At 54.2% G+C, this 20,635-nt stretch overlaps 1 protein-coding gene across 3 annotated transcripts in view; it reads left to right on the top strand.

The window, feature by feature from the left end:
• The window catches only part of SLC39A11 (solute carrier family 39 member 11), a 64,801-nt gene that overhangs the window by 26,337 nt on the left and 17,829 nt on the right, over positions 1-20,635 (top strand). For all 3 annotated transcript variants that reach the window (XR_015278075.1, XM_086857602.1, XM_086857603.1), the window contains exon 6: positions 9,604-9,774. Coding sequence is in view for 2 of the 3 variants with exons in the window: in XM_086857602.1 (XP_086713728.1) it covers positions 9,604-9,774 (171 nt within the window). In the remaining variant the exon portion in view is untranslated. The remainder of the gene's footprint in view (positions 1-9,603; positions 9,775-20,635) is intronic.

Here is a 20,635-nt window from a genome sequence, read left to right as displayed (position 1 = left end):
CTCAGGGTTTCTGCCCAGGGTACCCAATATCCACAATATCCATCATTCCCTGCTCCCTTTTTCCTGCTTTGGGATTGTCAGGCACGTCCGAATCCTGTGTGCAGGGGTCAGGGAGGGAAGCAGGAGCAGCCTGGGGCGCTGAGTCCCGAGGGTTTTTCCGTGGAAAGGCGGCTGAGAGGTGTTTGAAATGATCCTTTATGGAAAAACACGAGGCAAATGGAAAAAAGAGGATTTTTTTTTTCCATGTGTGCTTCCCGGCTGAGTTCCCTCCCCGCTCAGCTCCGGCTGAGTCATCCCTGCGCTCCCACCTCGGGCTCAGGGCCATCCATTTGCTTTGGATTCTGAGGAGGAAAAAGAACCCAGCTCCTCCTGCCAGAAACCCCAGGGATGCTCCAGATCCTGCTTTTTTATGGAATGGAGTTGGGGTGCTGTTTGCTGCCCTCCCCCAGCTCTGTGCCCGGAGCAGCCGCTGGGATTTGGGATTATTTGGGATTTGGGATTTGGGATTATTTGGGATTTGGGATTATTTGGGATTTGGGGTTATTTGTGATTTGGGGTTGGTGTGAGGATGATGCTGGGCATGGTTTGTGTCCCCTCCGTGGGGACAGACGTTGTCCCAGCCCTGGGAAGTGCCGTGTCCTTCCTGCAGGGCTGGAGCGAGGGAATCCCGCCGGAGCCATCCTGGATTTCTGGGCTGGAGCCACAGGCTGCTCCTGCCAGAGACAGGAGTTCTCATCCCACATCCATAAATCAGAGTTTATGGAAGGAAAAATCCCAGGCCTGGAGCCCGAGCTTCCCCAATCCTTCCCTTGGCCACGTCACCCCCAGCCTGGCTTTGCCTGGCTGCTTTTATCCCTAAAAGAGGAGCAGGGAACATTGGGCAGGGCTGGAGAGAGCTGCACTTGGAATAAAACAGGGATCCTGTCAGGAATGTGGGAAGTGTCTCCTGCTCAGCCAGCAGGGCTCTCTTCAGATCCCTTTCCCTCCCTGCTGCAGGTTTTTCCTGCTCCTCTGAAGTGGGAGATGGGCAATCCTGCTCTCCTCCCTGTGGGATTTGTTGGGATCCAGCCCCTCTGGGGGGGTTCAGGCTGTTAAAATCCCACAGGAGGGATGTGGTGGGATCCCTCTCCAGGCTGTCCTGCTCTCTTCCCATCCCACAGTCCCTTTGAAATCCTGTAGTTCTGCTGGAATTTGCTCCCTTGTGGATGAAGGGGGTGTGTGGGATTCCTTCAGGGCCGTGTGGTACCACCAGGGTATCCCGCTCCCCATCCCACCTGCCTGGATGATGGATTGTGCTCCTGGAAGCAGCCTCCTGCTTTGCTTATTCCTGGAGAACAGGCAAAAATCCAATCTGTTTGTCCCTCCAGAGGGAGCTGGGATTGATTTTGTGAGTCCAAGGGCAGAGAACAAAGGAGCACTTTATTTATTTTCCTCAGAAATCAATTCCTTATTTTATTTTTCCAGCTCTGAGAGGGGCCCCCTTCTCCCAGCTGTGTGCTCAGCCCTGGCAGCCCCAGATTGGGGAATTGGTGCAGTTTCCCTGTGCTGGGTGGGAGATGAGGATGGGAATTCCAGATGTGGGTTTATCCCAGAGCACTGGGAGCTGCTGAGCAGTCTGGGACCGGAGGAATTCCTTCTAGGAATTTGCTTGCAAGGAGCTGCTGTGCAGGGAGGAGTTCTGAACTGACAGAGGGGCAGGGACAGGTGGGATATTGGGAATTCCTGGCTGAGAGGGTGGGGATGGCATTCCCAGAGAAGCTGTGGCTGCTCCTGGATCCCTGGAAGTGCCCCAGGACAGGGCTTGGAGCAGCCTGGAGCAGTGGGAGGTGTCCCTGTGGAACTGGATGGGCTTTGAGATCCCACCCAAAACATTCCATAATTACGGGCATTTCTCCATTGGTCACTTCCATCTCTACTCATCCCTCTGGGATCTAATGCTTTTATGAATTTATTTTCATTTCTAAACTCATTTAATTAATGTGCACAGAGAGTTTTTCCAGCTGAAGCCACCGTGTCCTTTTGGAATATCCCACTTTTGGATAGTGGGAATGCCTGGAGGAAAGAAGGAGAGGAATCACGGAGAACAGGAATTGAGCTGCTCATCCTGTCCCTGGTTTGGAAGTGCTGAAATCCAAGTGGGAATAAGCACGGTCCTGTTCTGGGATTGCAGCACCTGGGGTGTGTGGCTGGGTTTGTCCTGATGGCTGCTCCTGGAGCCTGTGCCAGCCCCAATTCCCGCTCCGTGGATTTCCACGGATAAAGACAGGGAAGACGAGCTGGGAATAACGTGGCAAAAAATGGAATAAATCAGGTGTGTGTGGGAAAATGCCAGAGCCTCCCTGGGCAGGGGGCACAGCTGGGATGTGTGCAGGTGTTCCTGGGGGTGCTGGGAGGGTGGCAGGATCCTGCGGGAATGGCAGGATCCCGTGGGAATGGCAGGATCCTGCAGGAATGGCAGGATCCCGTGGGAATGGCAGGATCCCGTGGGAATGGCAGGATCCTGCAGGAATGGCAGGATCCTGTGGGAATGGCAGGATCCTGTGGGAATGGCAGGATCCTGTGGGAATGGCAGGATCCAATGGGAACACCAGGATCCCGTGGGAATGGCAGGATCCCATGGGAACGGCAGGATCCCATGGGAACAGCAGGATCCCGTGGGAACAGCAGGATCCCGTGGGAATGGCAGGATCCTGTGGGAATGGCAGGATTCTGCAGGAATGGCAGGATCCTGTGGGAACGGCAGGATCCCGTGGGAATGGCAGGATCCCGTGGGAACAGCAGGATCCTGTGGGAATGGCAGGATCCTGTGGGAATGGCAGGATCCTGCAGGAATGGCAGGATCCTGTGGGAACGGCAGGATCCCGTGGGAATGGCAGGATCCTGCAGGAATGGCAGGATCCCGTGGGAATGACAGGATCCCATGGGAATGGCAGGATCCCGTGGGAACAGCAGGATCCTGTGGGAATGGCAGGATCCCGTGGGAATGGCAGGATCCTGCAGGAATGGCAGGATCCTGTGGGAACGGCAGGATCCCGTGGGAACAGCAGGATCCCGTGGGAATGGCAGGATCCCGTGGGAATGGCAGGATCCTGCAGGAATGGCAGGATCCCGTGGGAACAGCAGGATCCTGTGGGAATGGCAGGATCCCATGGGAATGGCAGGATCCCATGGGAACGGCAGGATCCCGTGGGAATGGCAGGATCCCGTGGGAATGGCAGGATCCCGTGGGAGTGGCAGCAGAAATCTCTCATCCCATCCCCATTGTCATCCCAGCCTGGTGCTGCCTGGTTCCCTAAGAGCTCCTGACCAAATCCCACTTTTCTTTCCAAGTGGGGACGAGGCCGTGGTTTTCCCTGTGTCTGATCCCGCTCCCGTCAGAAGCCGCTCCCTGCCAAGGCTGGGAGACGCGAGCATGGCTCAGCTCTTGGAAATGAAGTGATTAAATTAACTGGGATGTGTAAAATTTCAGCATCAGATGATTCAGCCGAGCACTTCATCTGCTGGGAACTGTTTCAGGAGCTCTTGGAAAGGAGCAGGAATTAGTAAAAGGAGCTGGTGCGTGTAACGCCGCCGGCCGCGGTGCCGCCGCTCCTGCCCGGGGAATTAATCCTTAACCACGGAGCTGGGAGGTCGGGGAAGGTTTGGGAATTATTCCTGTGTGCTGCCAGCCCAGGGACCGGCGGTGTCACCTCGTGCTGTGCCACCTCTGGGTTTTGCTCCTTCGTGGGAGCGGCCCTGGTGGCACCGGCACCGTGAGCTCCTCTGTGCCTGGCCAGGGAAATCTCCCCCATCCAGTGGGGAATTGTGGGGGGGACCAGGAGCTCCTGGGGCTCTTTTGGGGCTGGATTGTTCCTGGAGTGATGTTTGGGGTGGGATTTGGGTGTTGTTCTCTGGGTGATGTTTGGGGTGGGATTTGGGTGTTGGGCTCTGGTTGATGTTTGAGGATGGATTTGGGTGTTGTTCTCTGGGTGATGTTTGGGGTGGGATTTGGGTGTTCTCTGGATGATGTTTGAGGATTGATTTGGGTGTTGTTCTCTGGATGATGTTTGGGGTGGAATTTGGGTGTTCTCTGGGTGATGTTTGGGGTGGGATTTGGGTGTTCTGTGGGTGATGTTTGGGGTGGGATTTGGGTGTTCTCTGGGTGATGTTTGAGGATGGATTTGGGTGTTGTTCTATGGATGATGTTTGAGGTGAGATTTGGGTGTTCTCTGGGTGATGTTTGGGGTGGGATTTGGGTGTTGTTCTCTGGATGATGTTTGGGGTGGGATTTGGGTGTTCTCTGTGATTTTTTTGAGAAGGAATTTGGGTGTTCTCTGGGTGATGTTTGGGGTAGGATTAAGGTGTTGGACTCCAAGTGATGTTTGAGAAGGAATTTGGGTGTTGGGCTCTGGTTGATGTCTGAGGATTAATTTGGGTGTTGTTCTCTGGATGATTTTTTGAGGTGGGATTTGGGTGTTCTGTGGTTGATGTTTGAGGATGGATTTGGGTGTTGTTCTCTGGTTGATGTTTGGGGTGGGATTTGGGTGTTCTCTGGTTGATGTTTGAGGATGGATTTGGGTGTTGTTCTCTGGGTGATGTTTGGGGTGGGATTTGGGTGTTTTGCCCCGAGTGCCATTCAGGAGGAATCTGGGTGTTGAACTCCCTGTGTTTGGTGACTGGGACCCCAATTTGGGAGCTGATGTGATGCAGGCACAGCCCCAGCACCCCCCTGGATCCCAGGAATAACCCATGGGAGCTGAGCCTTTTCCAAGAGCTCTTGGGCACCCTGGGGTGGATGAAGGCTCCCAACAAACCCCGACTCTCTGTTTCTGTTCCTCTGAAGGCCTCAGCACGGGCAGGCACCTCTTGGATCTGCCAAAAACGCTGGGAAATGGTTTTGTTCCGTGTGGGGCCGGCAGGATGGGGCTGCAGTCACACACCCTGCACGGGGGGCTCCTGGCCCATTCCCACCGAATCCCAGGGCTCTGGAGCATGGGAAGCCTGTGCTCTCTGCTCAAGCACCCTGAGCCTTCCTAGCAATAAATAAAAGCTATTTTTAAAAAGAAACCCTTATTTTGACCATAGTTGGGCAGCTCCACGGAGCCTCTTTTCCAGCATTTTTGTTGCCTGAGAGTAAACTTCCCAAGAATTGGCTTTGCCCAGCTTCGGGGGCTCATTCCCATCATTTCCCTGGCTGGAAAATTCCTTCTTTCCAGCTCGGCTGGGATCCGTGCCCTCAGAGCTGCCAGAGGTGTGGATCCCGGGATTTCTCCTGGCTGGGAGCCCGTGGGATGCAGCTTTCCCTGTACCTGTCTGCGAGGGGCTGGCAGCCGTCCCCCCCCCCCCAAGACGTGCTGTGCTTAATTAGCGGCACTAATTAAAACCTCTTCTGGAGGTGGGAGATAAGAGCAGCGTTCCCTGCGCGGCAGCAGATGCTCCCTGACGCCCCATCTGCTCCCCGGCATCCAGAACCTTCTGTGCTCCCTGGAATTCCTCCTGCAGTGGGAATGGGATGAGGGAAAGGGGGATGTGGGGAAGTTTGGAGGGGGAGATGCCGGATTCTGTGGATGCTGAGGGGGAACTGCTGGGTTCAGCCCCGAGAGAGGACAGAATTCCTTGGGAAAAACCTTAAAAACGGGGAAAGCTGAGGGAAGACATGGCTGGAATCCTTGGGAAAAGCACTTAAATCAGGGAAAGCTGAGGGAAGACATGGGGGAATTGTTGGAAAAAGCCCTGAAAACAGGGAAAGCTGAGGGAAGACATGGCTGGAATCCTTAGAAAAAGCCTTTAAAAGGGGAAAGCTGAGGGAAGACATGGGGTAATTGTTGGAAAAAGCCCTTAAAAAGGGAAAACTGAGGGACATGTCTGGAATCCTTGAGTAAAAACAGGGAAAGCTGAGGGAAAACATGGCTGGAATCCTTGGAAAAAGCACTTAAATCAGGGAAAGCTGAGGGAAGACGTGGCTGGAATCCTTGGGAAAAGCCTTTAAAAAAGGAAAAGCTGAGGGAAGACATGGCTGGAAACATTGGGAAAAGCCCTTAAAAAGGGAAAACTGAGGGAAAACATGGCTGGAATCGTTGGATAAACCTTTAAACCAGGAAAAGCTGAGGGAAGACATGGCTGGAAATGTTGGGAAAAACCTTTAAACCAGGAAAAGCTGAGGGAAGATACAGGAGTATCCTTGGAAAAAGCCTTTAAATCAGGGAAAGCTAAGGGAAGACGTGGCTGGAAACGTTGGGAAAAGCCTTTAAAAGAGGCAAAGCTGAGGGACATGTCTGGAATCGTTGGATAAAAAGGGAAAGCTGAGGGAAGACATGGGGGAATTGTTAGAAAAAGCCTTTAAAAAGGGAAAGCTGAGGGAAAACATGGCTGGAATCCTTGGGAAAAGCCTTCAAAAAGGGAAAACTGAGGGAAGATACAGGGGTATCCTTGGAAAAAGCCCTTTTAAAGAGAAAGCTGAGGGAAGACATGGGGGAATTGTTGGGAAAAGCCCTTAAAAAGGGAAAACTGAGGGAAGACATGTCTGGAATCATTGGATAAACCTTTAAACCAGGAAACGCTGAGGGAAAACATGGCTGGAATCCTTGGAAAAAGCCTTCAAAAAGGGAAAACTGAGGGAAGACATGACTGGAAACATTGGGAAAAGCCCTTAAAAAGAAAAAGCTGAGGGAAGACATGGGGAAATCCTTGGAAAAAGCCCTTAAAAAGGGAAAACTGAGGGATGACACGGCTGGAATCCCAAGCTGTTCAACTCTCCTGCTTTTCCTGGGGCAGCACTAAGGCAGAATTCCAGCTGCAGGGAATGAGGAGGCTGAGGGGGTGCTGTGAGGCTCGGAGAGGAATTTGGAGCAGCTTTTTTGCTGCTCTGCTGCTCCCTCCAGGTGTTGCCCGAGCTTGGAGCAGCCGCTCCGGCGGAATCAGAATTACACAACAGAAGAAACATTTGAGGCTCTCCCGCCTTTCCCATATTCATCAACGGCAAATAATTCCCACCAACAGCCAGCGAGCAGCAGCTAATTAGGGATTTTAATAAGCTTGGAGCTGCTTCTCCTCCCCTTCTCCCACACCTCAGAGATGGGAGCTGACAGATCTGACCAGGGGAAGCAGCTCAGCCCTTGGAAGTTCGGCTGAAGGAAGAATTCCCGGAGTCCCCAGGCCTGGAGGTCTCTCCAGAGCTTTTCCTTGTTGGAAGGATGGGATGGGGGAGAGGTGGAGAGGAGGGGTTTGGAGCTGGGAATGGTTTTCCTTGCAGCATCTCCAGCTCCAGGCTGGCCTCGGTGGGTTTGTGCCAGCGTGGAGAGAGGAGATGTTGGGCTGCCTCTTCCTCCTTGGAGAAGGAGCCTGTGCCAGAGGGATCCAGCCCCTCCTGTCCCCTGGGCTGTCTGCAGGGGTTTTGCAGCTAAGCCAGGACTAAACCAGCTCCTAAACCCGCTCAGAGGGGCTGCCTGGGCTCCAAAGCCAGCCCCACAGCTCAGAGCACTCTGAACTCCAGGGCTTAGGAGAGGTTAAAGCCAGGCCTAAGTGGGGAGGAGGAGAAGGGCTGTGGAGCGAGTGTGGAAAACTGGAGAGCTCCACGGGTTTGGATTTGGGAGCTGAGGGAGGGCAGGAGCAGGGTTTGGAGTCAACAGAGCCTCGGGTCTGTTTGAGCACCAAAGCTGAGCTCACGGCTAATGCAAACAGTTTTCATTAAGAAATAATCAAAAATAAAAAGCCATTTCACATGCTGATAAGGAGCCAGTCGTTTTTTTCACTTCAGCAGCAGTTTAAGCCACGCTCAAAGCCATTTATCTTTTCTCCAGTGCTGGCTGCAGAGGATATGAAAAATGCAGCAGGCTGCATGTATGTAATTAAACTTTTGGCAGAATCTTTGCCCCGCAGCTTTGCTAAGAAATTCAATAATGATAAATCGAGTAGAATATCTAAGGGACTTTTTGTGAACAAGATTTAAAATAATGTCTGTGGCACGGGGAGTTATTTGCCACCTAATTGTCTTGGCAGGCTCTGGGAGCAGCCTGTCTGTGGTGTCAGCTCTTCTTTACAGCCCAGCCCTTGTTCTGCTCTTATCTCCACTCCAATTTGCCATTGAGGCTTTCCTGATTCCCAGCCAAGCCCGTGCTTATCCCTAATGACTGTTTTGTTCCCCCAGCCCGGCGTTTCCAGCTGGGAATGCTCCTGTCCCGCTCCCTCCCGAGCTGGCAGTGGTGCCATCGCTGCTCTGTAATTATCCTTTCCTTTTTATCCTCTTTTCCAGCAGGACTGGGAAGTAGAGCCCATCCCTTGAGCAGGCTGTGTGTGACACTCCTCTGAAAGCGATGCCGGGATTGTCTCCCTGCTTTTGGTGTTGCTGCCTTTATCCCCGGGATAATCCAGGGATCGTTTACAGGAGAGGCGATTTTGTCTTCAAACTGTCCCTCCAACCCCCTCCTCTTCACTTTCCCTGGGAAAACCACACCGATTCCTTTTCATTTCCACAGCTTTTCCCTGTTTTCCTCGCCCCCGTGGCGTCCCCCCCAGCCTTTGTCACCCCAGGCCTTGGAGGGGCTTCGGGTCTCCTCGGAAAAGGGGATTTTCATCATTTTCACCCCCAACAGGACCAAGCAGGCTAAATAAAATTAAGTTATATTATATAAAAGAACAGTTAATGAGGTATCTGATGGAAATGAGCTGGACCTGAGCACCTGAGGAGCTGGCAGTGACAGAGCTGGGGTTGGTTTTAGTCTTGTTGATTGGCCTCAAACTGAAAGAGAGGAGGATTAGATGGGATATTGGGAAGGAATTCCTGGCTGGGACACCCTGGAAAAGAATTCCCAGAGAAGCTGTGGCTGCCCCAGGATCCCTGGAAGTGTCTAAGGCCAGCTTGGAGCACTCTGGGGCAGGGGAAGGTCCCTGGAGGAGGAGCAGGCAGAGCCTGGGGGTGCGGGGGACCCCTTGCTCTGCTCGGTTTGATTCCTTTCCTTTGCTTTTTCCTTCTGGGAAGGGAGGCAGGAGCTGCCCAGCTCTGCCTTCCTTGGCTCACACCAGAGTTTCCTGTACCCACTTTTCCTCATCCCGATGTTTTCTATCCCACCATGGCTCACCCCAATATTTTCTGTCCCCACCGTGCCTCACCCCGATGTTTTCTGTCCCCATTGTGCCTCACCCTGATGTTTTTTGTTCCCACCATGGCTCACACCAGTGTTTTCTGTACACACTTTTCCTCATCCTCGTGTTTTCTATCCCAAATTTTCCTCACCCCGGTGTTTTCTGTCCCACCATGGCTCACCCTGGTGTTTTCTGTCCCCATCATAGTTCATCCTGATATTTTCTCTCCCCACTTTTCCTCACCCCGATGTTTTCTGTCCCCATTGTGCCTCACCCTGATATTTTCTCTCCCCACTTTTCCTCACCCCAATGTTTTCTGTCCCCACTTTTCCTCACCCCGATGTTTTCTGTCCCCATTGTGCCTCACCCTGATGTTTACTATCCCCACCATGGCTCACCCCAATGTTTTCTATCCCCACTTTTCCTCATCCCAATGTTTTCTGTCCCCATTTTTCCTCACCCTGATGTTTTCTGTCCCCACTTTTCCTCACCCCGGTGATTTCTCTCCCCACTTTTCCTCACCCCGGTGTTTTCTATCCCCAGACAAGGCTGAGAACGGGGAGCCCTACCAGCGGAGGAGGGGAGTGGGGTCCCCCCTTGCCGAGGACCCCCCGGCATTCCCGGCTCCCCGTGACGGAGCCGCCCTGGCCGGGAGCAGCAGCTGGAGGAGGATCACGCTGATGATCCTGGCTATCACCATCCACAACATCCCCGGTGAGTCCATCCCGAGGCTCCCAGCCCGGCTCTCCGGCGCAGATGGCGCTCGCAGAGTGGGCGCCTTTGGCCAGGATCCCATCGCAGATCCCGTGGGGCTGAGCCACGGGAGGCTTTGGCAGCAGAACCCGGCTGGGGAGGGGGCTCGGGGGGAGCCTGCAGCAGCTGCAGCCCCGCTCCTGCCAGCCCGGCCTGGGTGACAATCGCAGTTCCCCGGGGTGGATGGGGAGAGGTGACAAATCCCGCTCCCTTTTGGCTCTCTGTGTCTGTGAGCAGGCAGGGATGGGTTTCAGGGCGCTGGGTCTCTGCAGGGGAATGTGCACTGGGGTTTGTTTCCTCGGTCCAGGCCTGGGTTTGGACAAGGGGTGGAAAATCACGGAGCTGCAGGTTCTGGAGGGCTGGGTCCTGCCAGGCCGGGCTTGGTGGAGAACAGAGGATGGTGAGATCAGTTTGGGACAGCTCAGGATGTTTGGCTGCTCTGCAGTTCTTGGGGATGTTGAAAGTAAAATAAGGCAGCTTTTCCAGGGTTTTTTTCCTGGTTTCTTCCCTCCTCCTCCTCTCCTTGCCTTGCCTTTCTTCCTTCTTTGCTCTGTGCCTGGCTGGGTGGATCTGTAAATCAGGACATCCATCCCCAGTTCCAGCAGGGGAATTGCCAGGGGAAGGCTCCGCTGTGGATGTGGAATCCCAGCTCCTGCCTTTCCCTGGGAGCCACAAAACCCAAGGGGACACACACAGAGCTCCTGGCCTTTCCCTCCTCTGGCTCCTCCAGCTTCCTGCTGCTCCTGGGCTGGGAATTGTCTCCTTCCAGCTGCTGCTGGGCACCCCTGGCTGCTCCTGGGCTGGGAATTGTCTCCTTCCAGCTGCTGCTGGGCACCCCTGGCTGCTCCTGGGCTGGGAATTGTCTCCTTCCAGCTCCTGCTGGGCACCCCTGGCTGCTCCTGGGCTGGGTTGTGCTGATAAGGAGCTGGGAGTTAATGATTTGCTGCTCTCGTTGCATCAGCAGCACGAGCTGGGCATTAACCTGCTCCAGGCTGTCAGCAGCAGCAAAACATTTCTCCCTCCTCATCCCTCTATTTTTAATTAATCCCAGGGGGATAAGTTGGGTGCTGTAGTTCAGCTCCAGGTGTTGCTGGGAGAGGAGGGTGCCCTGCAGGAAAGGCCAGGAAGGAGATTTAAATGAGCCATAGACAATAAAATAAAATAAAATAAAATAAAATAAAATAAAATAAAATAAAATAAAATAAAATAAAATAAAATAAAATAAAATAAAATAAAATAAAAAATAAAATAAAATAAAACAAAAATAAAAATATAATATAAAATAAAGATATAAAATATAAAATAAAATTAAAAAATAAAATTAAAACAAAATAAAATAAAATAAAAATATAAAATAAAATAAAATAAAGTAAAATAAAAATAGAATAAAATAAAATAAAAATAAAATAAAAATAAAATAATAAAATAAAATAATAAAATAAAATAAAACAAAAATAAAAATATAATACAATATAAAATAAAGATATAAAATATAAAATAAAATAAAAAATAAAATTAAAACAAAGCAAAATAAAGATATAAAATAAAATAAAATAAACATATAAAATAATATAAAAATATAAAATAAAATAAAGATATAAAATAAAAATATAAAATAAAAAATATAAAAAAAAATAATAAAAATAAAATAAAATAAAATAAAATAAAATAAAATAAAATAAAATAAAATAAAATAAAATAAAATAAAATAAAATAAAATAAAATAGGATATGTCTGCAGTGAGTGAAGTGTAGCTGGATTTCATCCCTCAGAGCAGGTGGCACCTCCCTGATTCCCACAGCAGCAGAAGGGGAAGGTTCTGCAGAGGAGTGGCCCAGGTGTCACCCATGGCAGGAGGCTGGTGCTGCCCTGTCCCTGCTCCTCAGGAGCACAAAGCCACCTCTGGATGCTGAAAATTCTCCCCTGCTGGGAGAATTCAAGAATTTTATCTTAAATAAACCTGGGATATCTTAAATCTGGGATGAATATCTTATTTAAATATCTTAAATCTGGGGTGAATATCTTATTTAAATATCTTAAATGTGGGATTAAAGCTTCATCCCCGCAGAGGTGTGAGGCTGGGGCTCGGTGCTGGCCCTGTCCCTGCTGAGTTTTGATCCCCAATCCCCCTCCTGCTCCTTCCCAGAGGCTTTTCAGTGTCCCTGGGGCCTCTCAGCAGTGACAGAGCCCTGCCCTGCCTCCTTTCCCTGGGGATTTGTCCAAAGTCACCTCCAGGTCCCAACCGGAGCCCCTTGCCAGGAGCTCTGTGCCCTGAGGAAGAATTCAGGCAGGGGATAAATAATTCAGGCTGTGATGAAATCAGGTGAGCAGCAATCCGGGGCTCTGAACTCCTTCTGCTTTCCCAGGGTTTGGAAACACGGGAATCTCTGCCTCAATTAGCAGCCCTGCCAGAGGAGAGGCTGGCACGGGCTTTAATTAAGTTTAATTTCATTTAAATTACCACGGGCTCCTGCAGGGTGAGCACTCCTCGTGCTGGGCAGGGCGGGAGGTGCTGGGGATGCTCCAAGCCCTGGGAAAATCATGGAATGCTTTGGGTGGGAAAAGACCCCAGAGCTCCTGCAGTGCCACCTCCCACTGGCCCTGGGTGCTCCAAGCTGGCCTTGGACACTTCCAGGGATGGAGCAGCTGCTCTGGGAAATCCATTCAGCCTCCCACTGATTCCCAACACTCCATGGAAATCTTCCCTCTTTCCCTTTCAGGCCATCCCCCCTGTCCTGTCACCTGTGTGAAAAGCTCTCCATCTTTATTTTACCGGCTCTTCTAAGGAAGATCGGCTTTTGTGCTTCAAAAGTGCTGCAGGGGCTCTCTCCAGAGCCTGCTGTTCTCCTTCCAGCTTCCTCTGGCAGCTCTGGTGCTCCCTCTCCTCCCCTGGGAGCCCTCGGCACTCCCACGGAGGTGTCCAGCTCATTCCCAAGGGTTTTCCATCCTTCCCGTGCCCCCAGAGCTGCTCACATGGCTCCACAGCCCTGGGAGGGGGCTCCACACTCACCTCCCTGGGGCTCTGAGCCCTCACTGCCAGCCCAAACCCTGCCTCAGTTTCCCCTGGCTGGGTCTCTGAGCTGCCCCAGTGCCTCTGTGGGGCTCTGAACCCTCACTGCCAGCCCAAACCATGCCTCAGTTTCCCCTGGCTGGGCCCCAAGCTCCATCCCTGCTCTCCTCCCGTGCCGCTGGGGGATGAGCTCCCCTTTTGCTGCCAGCAGGGAATCGTTGGATGGACTTTGAGCGTCCTTTAGGGCTGAGCTGGCTGCTCCTGGCAGTGCCTCTGGCTCTGTTTCCAGGCTGGGAGCAGCTTCTTGTGGAGGGCAGAGAGCAGAACCCCCAGCCCAGCCTCCCACAGCCTCTCCCTGTTGGTGGAGGAGAGGTTGGATAATTTGTTCCAAAGCTGGGAATGCCAATGGAAAGGATAAATTGATAATGACAGGAGATGCCAAACTGCAGACTCTTCCTGCTAATTAATATTCATCTATGCCTGGTTTAGCAGAACATTAATTATGTATTTAATCAAGCCCTGTTTATTCTGGTTTAGCTTTGTACCTTGGGTGGCTGTTATGCTGAAGACTTCGGATTAATTAAAATGTTAGTGGTGTATCACAAATAACAATTAGCGAGGTGTGAGCTGCTCAGCCTTTCCCTCTGTGCTGCCCTGGGAGGGGAGGCCAGGCTGGGGGCCCCGGATGCTCCAGGGATGGTTCTGCTGATGGATTTTGGGGTTCCCCCAGTGTGGAGGTGCTGCAGGAGCCCCTCATGCTCTGGGAGAGGCCCAGGGCCTGTTCTGCTCATCTTCACTGCCCTGGAGCCTCAGAATTCCAGAGACACTGAGGCTGGAAAAGGCTCCAGGGGTGGATCCAAGCTGTGCCCGAAGCCCTGAGTGCCCTGAGTGCCTCCCCCAGCCCATTCCAAGGGAATTCTTCCACCCTGAGCTCCCCTGGCCCAGCCTGGGGCTGTTCCCTCTCCTCCTGTCCCTGTTCCCTGAGCAGGTCCTGGCAGGGAATTGTGCAGAGCCAGAAGTTCCCCCTGAGCCTCCTTTTCTCCAGGCTGAGCCCCCTCCCCAAATCCCTGAGCCTGTCCTGGTGCTCCAGCCCCTTCCCAAATCCCTGAGCCTCTCCTGGTGCTCCAGCCCCTTCCCAAATCCCTGAGCCTGTCCTGGTGCTCCAGCCCCTTCCCAAATCCCTGATCCCTGGTGCTCCAGCCCCTTTCCCAGATCCCAAATCCCTGATCCTCTCCTGATGCTCCAGCCCCTTCCCAAATCCCTGATCCTCTCCTGGTGCTCCAGCCCCTTCCCAAATCCCTGATCCCTGGTGCTCCAGCCCCTTCCCAAATCCCTGATCCTCTGCTGGTGCTCCAGCCCCTTCCCAAATCCCTGAGCCTGTCCTGGTGCTCCAGCCCCTTCCCAAATCCCAAATCCCTGAGCCTCTCCTGGTGCTCCAGCCCCTTCCCAAATGCCCCAGCTGCCCTCAGAGGAATCTCAGGGATCTTGTGGGGGTTTTTGGTGGCTCAGGCAGGCCCAAGTCCCTCCCCGTGGGTGTCCAGGTGGGGCAGGGAGGAGCTGCAGGTGCTGGTGCTGACAATTCCCTGCCTTGGGAAATTCCTGACAATTCCCTGCCTTGGGAAATGCGTGTTCCCCATCCTCAGAATCGGCTCAGGACAGCCAGGCCCTGCCCCATCCCTGGATCATCCTCCAGGAAAGGCAGCGGGGCTCCTCCGATGCTTCCAACCCTCAGAACGTTGCCAAGGAAACCTGAAATTCCCATTTTTCCCCCTTTGTGCTGTGCCAGACTGAGCCTATCCCGGGATCATCCCTTTCCCTGCAGGGGAAACCTGCAGCAGCAATCCTGCCCCTCTCCTCCACACCAGCCCCAGTGATCCCCGTTCCAGGCACCGCTCACAGCCCACCCCGCAGCTTTTTGGGGTGAATTTGGGGTGAATCTGTCCCTCCTGGGTCCCCAAAATGCCACCAGGGCAGTGCCAAGCCAGGGCATCTCCTCTCGCTGCCACCTCCCAAGGGGACAGGACTTGTCTGGTGTCACCTGGGCGTGCAGGATCCTTCCCCCCAGCCCGGAGCAGTCTCAGCCACCCTTCCCCAGCTGTCACCACCTCAAGGTGTCACCTTTTGTCCCTCCTGCCCACGGTGCCACCTCCCCGGCTGGGGTTTGTCCCCAATCCGGCTCACACGCTCTGCCCTGCTCCTCCCCTGGCTCCTGCTCATTAAAAATTAATCAACCCCAGCTCGTTAATGGCTTTCTGGCGCTGGGAGCTGGAGAGGAAGCCTCAGGTGGAGCTCTGGGAGGTTTGGGGGGCTCTGCCACGTCCCTTTACCCCTTCCCAGAGCCCTCTGCTCAAAGAGGCCGAAATTCGGGAGCGAAACCGGGGAGCTTGGGCTGGAGGCAGAGGAGAGAGCTCTCCAGGGGGGTTTGGATGTGATCTGTGGGGATTGGAACTCCCAGATGAGCTCCCTCTCTCCAGGGAGGGTTTGGATCTGACCCTGGCACCCCCAGGTGAGCTCCCTCAGCACCCAGGGGGGGGTTTGGATGTGACCTGTGGGGTTTGGCACCCCCAGGTGAGCTCCCTCAGCACCCAGAGGGGTTTGGATCTGACCCTGGCACCCCCAGGTGAGCTCCCTCATCACCCAGGGAGGGTTTGGACCTGATCTGTGGGGTTTGGCAGCTCCAGGTGAGCTCCCTCATCACCCAGGGAGGGTTTGGATCTGACCCTGGCACCCCCAGGTGAGCTCCCTCTCTCCAGGGAGGGTTTGGATGTGACCCTGGCACCCCCAGATGAGCTCCCTCATCACCCAGGGGGGTTTGGATCTGACCCTGGCACCCCCAGGTGATCTCCTTCAGCACCCAGAGGGGTTTGGATGTGACCCTGGCACCCCCAGATGAGCTCCCTCAGCACCCAGGGGGGTTTGGATCTGACCCTGGCACCCCCAGGTGAGCTCCCTCTCTCCAGGGAGGGTTTTGGACCTGATCTGTGGGGTTTGGCACTCCCAGATGAGCTCCCTCAGCACCCAGAGGGGTTTGGATCTGACCCTGGCACCCCCAGGTGAGCTCCCTCCATCCAGAGGGGTTTGGATGTGATCTGTGGGGTTTGGAACTCCCAGGTGAGCTACCTCAGCACCCAGAGGGGTTTGGATCTGACTCTGGCACCCCCAGGTGAGCTCCCTCTCTCCAGGGAGGGTTTGGACCTGACCTGTGGGGTTTGGCACCCCCAGGTGAGCTCCCTCATCACCCAGGGGGGTTTGGATGTGACCCTGGCACCCCCAGGTGAGCTCCCTCATCACCCAGGGGGGGTTTGGATGTGACCTGTGCGGTTTGGCACCCCCAGGTGAGCTCCCTCAGCAGTGGTGCCCCTGTGGTTGATCCATGCTGTTGCCAGGTGGGATTCTGGATGAATTCTGAGCTTTTTAACCCTCCCAGCATCCCGCCGGGGCTCGGGCAGAGCTCAGTCCTGGTGCCGAGAGCTGCTCCAGGGACGGAGGTGGATTTGAGGGTGGGAAGGGCTGGGGGCTGTGCAGGCAGCAGAGGTTCCGTGCTGTGCCGGCAGATTGGAGTTCCTGGGAAGGGAGGTGATTTCCAGGCTGGCTGCTTTTGTCATTAGCAAAAATTGATTGGATTGATCCTCCCGGGACAGGCGCTCCCGGGGGAAGGGCAATGAGCGCCAGATTGCATCTCAATTATCAACAGCGCTGATTATTTATATGAATATTCTCCCAGATCCATTAAAAGGCTGGGAACATTCTGGCTTTTTTTTGGGTTTTTATTTTCCGTGGGGCTGTTGGAATGGAGGCTGTTTTCCAATTGTTGGTTTTAATGAGGATTTGGGAGCCTCACTGGGGCTCAGCAGAGCGTGAGGACCGGAGCTGCACCCATTAATCTGTGCCTCATCTGGGTGATGCCTCTTCCAGGAATTCCAACATTCCCCCTGCCCTGCCTGCTCCTGGCTCTTCCTGGGCGCTTGGAGCACCCTCCATTCCTGCTGGGAGGGGTTGTTTTTAGGAAGGAAAAGGAGGAAAAGGCAGCACAGCATTGCATTCCGAGGAGGATGCAGGTACGGGAAGGTTGGTGGGTGCAGGGAGCACACGGGGCAGCAATTCCAGGGAATTTCAGGGAATTTCAGGGAATTTCAGGGAATTGGAGCGGTGGGGAGCACACGGGGCAGCAATTCCAGGGAATTTCAGGGAATTTCAGGGAATTTCAGGGAATTTCAGGGAATTGGAGCAGTGGGGAGCACACAGGGCAGCAATTCCATGGAATTCCAGGGAATTTCAGGGAATTTCAGGGAATTTCAGGGAATTGGAGCGGTGGGGAGCACACAGGGCAGCAATTCCATGGAATTCCAGGGAATTCCAGGGAATTTCAGGGAATTGGAGCGGTGGGGAGCACACAGGGCAGCAATTCCATGGAATTCCAGGGAATTTCAGGGAATTTCAGGGAATTGGAGCGGTGGGGAGCACATAGGGCAGCAATTCCAGGGGATTTCAGGGAATTTCAGGAGTGCTGGCCCTGAGGCTCGCTCAGAGGGATGGGAAGGTGCACCTTGGAACAGCCAGGAATTCTTCACAGCGTTTCTGCTCTGGAGAGAAATCAGCTGGGGTTGGCTCCCGAGGCAGCTCCGGGATAATTCCAGAGGGAGCAGGGATGAGCAGGGATGAGCAGGGATGAGCAGGGACTGCTGGCCATGGAGCTGGGATGTGCTGGGCAGCCGGGGGGAGAAGAGAGGTGGGAGGGGATGGGGGCAGAGCCGGGAACTCGGCTCCATCCGGAACGTTCCGGCAGCACCGGGATCAGGGATCGCCTCTCCGGGATCAGCCCGAGCCTGGCTGCTCTGGGAAAGGTGCCCTTGACCTTTCCTTAATTAATCCTTAATTGTCACCTCCTTGACATTCCCTGGACTGAGGTGACATCCCCAGCTGTGGGTGCTGCTCTCAGGGAAGGACACAGGTGACATCCCCAGGGCTCAGGTGACATCCCCAGGGCTCAGGTGACATCTCTAGCAGTGGGTGATGCTCTCAGGGAAGGACACAGGTGACATCCCCAGGGCTCAGGTGACACCCCAGCTGTGGCTGCTGCTCTCGGGCTGTTTTTGGCTCTGTTGTCTCCGGCTCAGCTCCCTCAGTGCTCCCCCTGCTCCTCGCAGGCAGCTGGAGGCAATTCCCTGTTTTCCAGGCTGGGAAGTTCTCCTCCCAGGCTCACACTGTCTGGAGGGGACCCTGATGTCCCCCTGCCACCAGCTCATCTGTCACAGACTCATTTGGAGGCAGCTAACACATCGGTGTTTTGTCAGCAGCAACAGCCACAAAGGTGACAAAAGCCAATTAAATCCAGGATTTTCACCAGCTGGAATGAAATATTCCACTGAAATATTCATGTGGGAGCTGCTTCCCTGCCTTGTCCCCATCAGATCTCAGCTCTGCCACATTAAACCTCACTGAGCAGTGGCCTGAGAAAGCGTTTACGTGCTGGGAATGAAACTTTAAATATCTCTGATGGATTCAGGTGCTGTGGGGTCAGGAGAGCCCAGTTCCAGCCCAATTCCACTCCCTGCTTTTAGCTCAGTTCTGCTTTGGTAACTTGGGAAGGAGTTTTCCGCTCCCAGAGATGTTTCCAGGCTGGAGGGGTTTGGGGATGTTGGACAGCTGATTTAATTCTTCCAAACCAGCTGGAATTCTTTCAAATCAGGTGGAGGTTGAGTTGTCAGCTCCTGTTGAGCAGCTCCGTGGAGCTGAACTGAGGATTGAAATGAGGATTTGCTTTTGTGGGAGGAGGAGAAGAGAGCAAAGGGTGGGATGAGGATGGGCTGGCTCCTGCGGGGGTCAAACCAGGATTTGGAATTAGCAGGATTTCCTCCTGCCTCCCAAATTCCACCTGAAAGCCCGCAAACCCTCAAGTGGTGGGGACCTACAAACTGGAAAATCCCTGGAATCTGCTAATCCTTGAGCAATAATGGCAAAACGATGATTCCTGGAGGGAGCTGAGCTTCAGTCTGCAGGGAAAAATCTCTGAGTGGCAGTGCTTAAACTCTCCGAGAAATCCAAACCTCATTATGGCAAGATTAATTTCCCACTAGGAACTTAACAGCTCTTCCAAGAGCGGGATGAATAATGGATGAGACCTTGGCAGCTGGAGAACCTTCCTGGAGGAAGCCTCTCCATGTGCTGAGCCAGGAGAATCAGCTCCAGGATCCGTCTGGGAGGGGACAGCGGAGCTCCCAGCTCAGCCCCGGGGTCCCAGTGCCGTGGGATGTGCGGATCCTGCGGGATCTGGCATCGCTGAGCAGGATTTGGGAAGTGTTGGTGCTTTGTTTAATCACAGGGATGAGTTTTTTTGGGATGAGCTCTGTGTGGCTGTGCTGGTACCCATAGTACTGCTGCTCCATCCCCTGATCCCTGCTCCATCCCGCAATTCCTGCTCCATCCCCTGATCCCTGCTCCATGCCCTGATCCCTGCTCCATCCCCTGATCCCTGCTCCATCCCTGGATCCCTGCTCCATCCCGCAATTCCTGCTCCATCCCTGGATCCCTGCTCCATCCCACAATCCCTGCTCCATCCCCTGATCCCTGCTCCATCCCACAATCCCTGCTCCATCCCCTGCTCCATTCCCTGATCCCTGCTCCATCCCCTGCTCCATCCCAGGATCCCTGCTCCATCCCAGGATCCCTGCTCCATCCCCTGCTCCATCCCAGGATCCCTGCTCCATCCCAGGATCCCTGCTCCATCCCCTGATCCCTGCTCCATCCCCTGATCCCTGCTCCATCCCCTGATCCCTGCTCCATCCCTCAATTCCTGCTCCATCCCCTGATCCCTGCTCCATCCCCTGATCCCTGCTCCATCCCCTGATCCCTGCTCCATCCCTCAATTCCTGCTCCATCCCCTGATCCCTGCTCCATCCCCTGATCCCTGCTCCATCCCCTGATCCCTGCTCCATCCCCTGCTCCATCCCCTGATCCCTGCTCCATCCCGCAATCCCTGCTCCATCCCCTGATCCCTGCTCCATCCCAGGATCCCTGCTCCATCCCAGGATCCCTGCTCCATCCCGTGATCCCTGCTCCATTCCCTGATCCCTGCTCCATCCCAGGATCCCTGCTCCATCCCGCAATTCCTGCTCCATCCCCTGCTCCATCCCCTGATCCCTGCTCCATCCCGCAATCCCTGCTCCATCCCCTGATCCCTGCTCCATCCCAGGATCCCTGCTCCATCCCTGGATCCCTGCTCCATCCCCTGATCCCTGCTCCATCCCCTGATCCCTTCTCCATCCCACAGGATCCCTGCTCCATCCCCTGATCCCTGCTCCATCCCGCAATTCCTGCTCCATCCCCTGATCCCTGCTCCATCCCCTGATCCCTGCTCCATCCCCTGATCCCTGCTCCATCCCCTGATCCCTGCTCCATCCCCTGATCCCTGCTCCATCCCCTGATCCCTGCTCCATCCCCTGCTCCATCCCCTGCTCCCTGCTCCATCCCAGGATCCCTGCTCCATCCCCTGCTCCCTGCTCCATCCCGTGATCCCTGCTCCATTCCCTGATCCCTGCTCCATCCCAGGATCCCTGCTCCATCCCGCAATTCCTGCTCCATCCCCTGATCCCTGCTCCATGCCCTGATCCCTGCTCCATCCCAGGATCCCTGCTCCATCCCAGGATCCCTGCTCCATCCCCTGATCCCTGCTCCATCCCCTGATCCCTGCTCCATCCCCTGATCCCTGCTCCATCCCCTGCTCCATCCCCTGATCCCTGCTCCATCCCCTGCTCCATCCCCTGATCCCTGCTCCATCCCTGGATCCCTGCTCCATCCCCTCCTCCATCCCGC

Source organism: Cyanistes caeruleus, chromosome 19, assembly GCF_971803275.1.
Source record: "Cyanistes caeruleus chromosome 19, bCyaCae1.hap1.1, whole genome shotgun sequence".
Taxonomy (NCBI): Eukaryota; Metazoa; Chordata; class Aves; order Passeriformes; family Paridae; genus Cyanistes; species Cyanistes caeruleus.
Note: the sequence above shows the minus strand (reverse complement) of the source record. Positions and strands in the feature narration are given on the sequence as shown.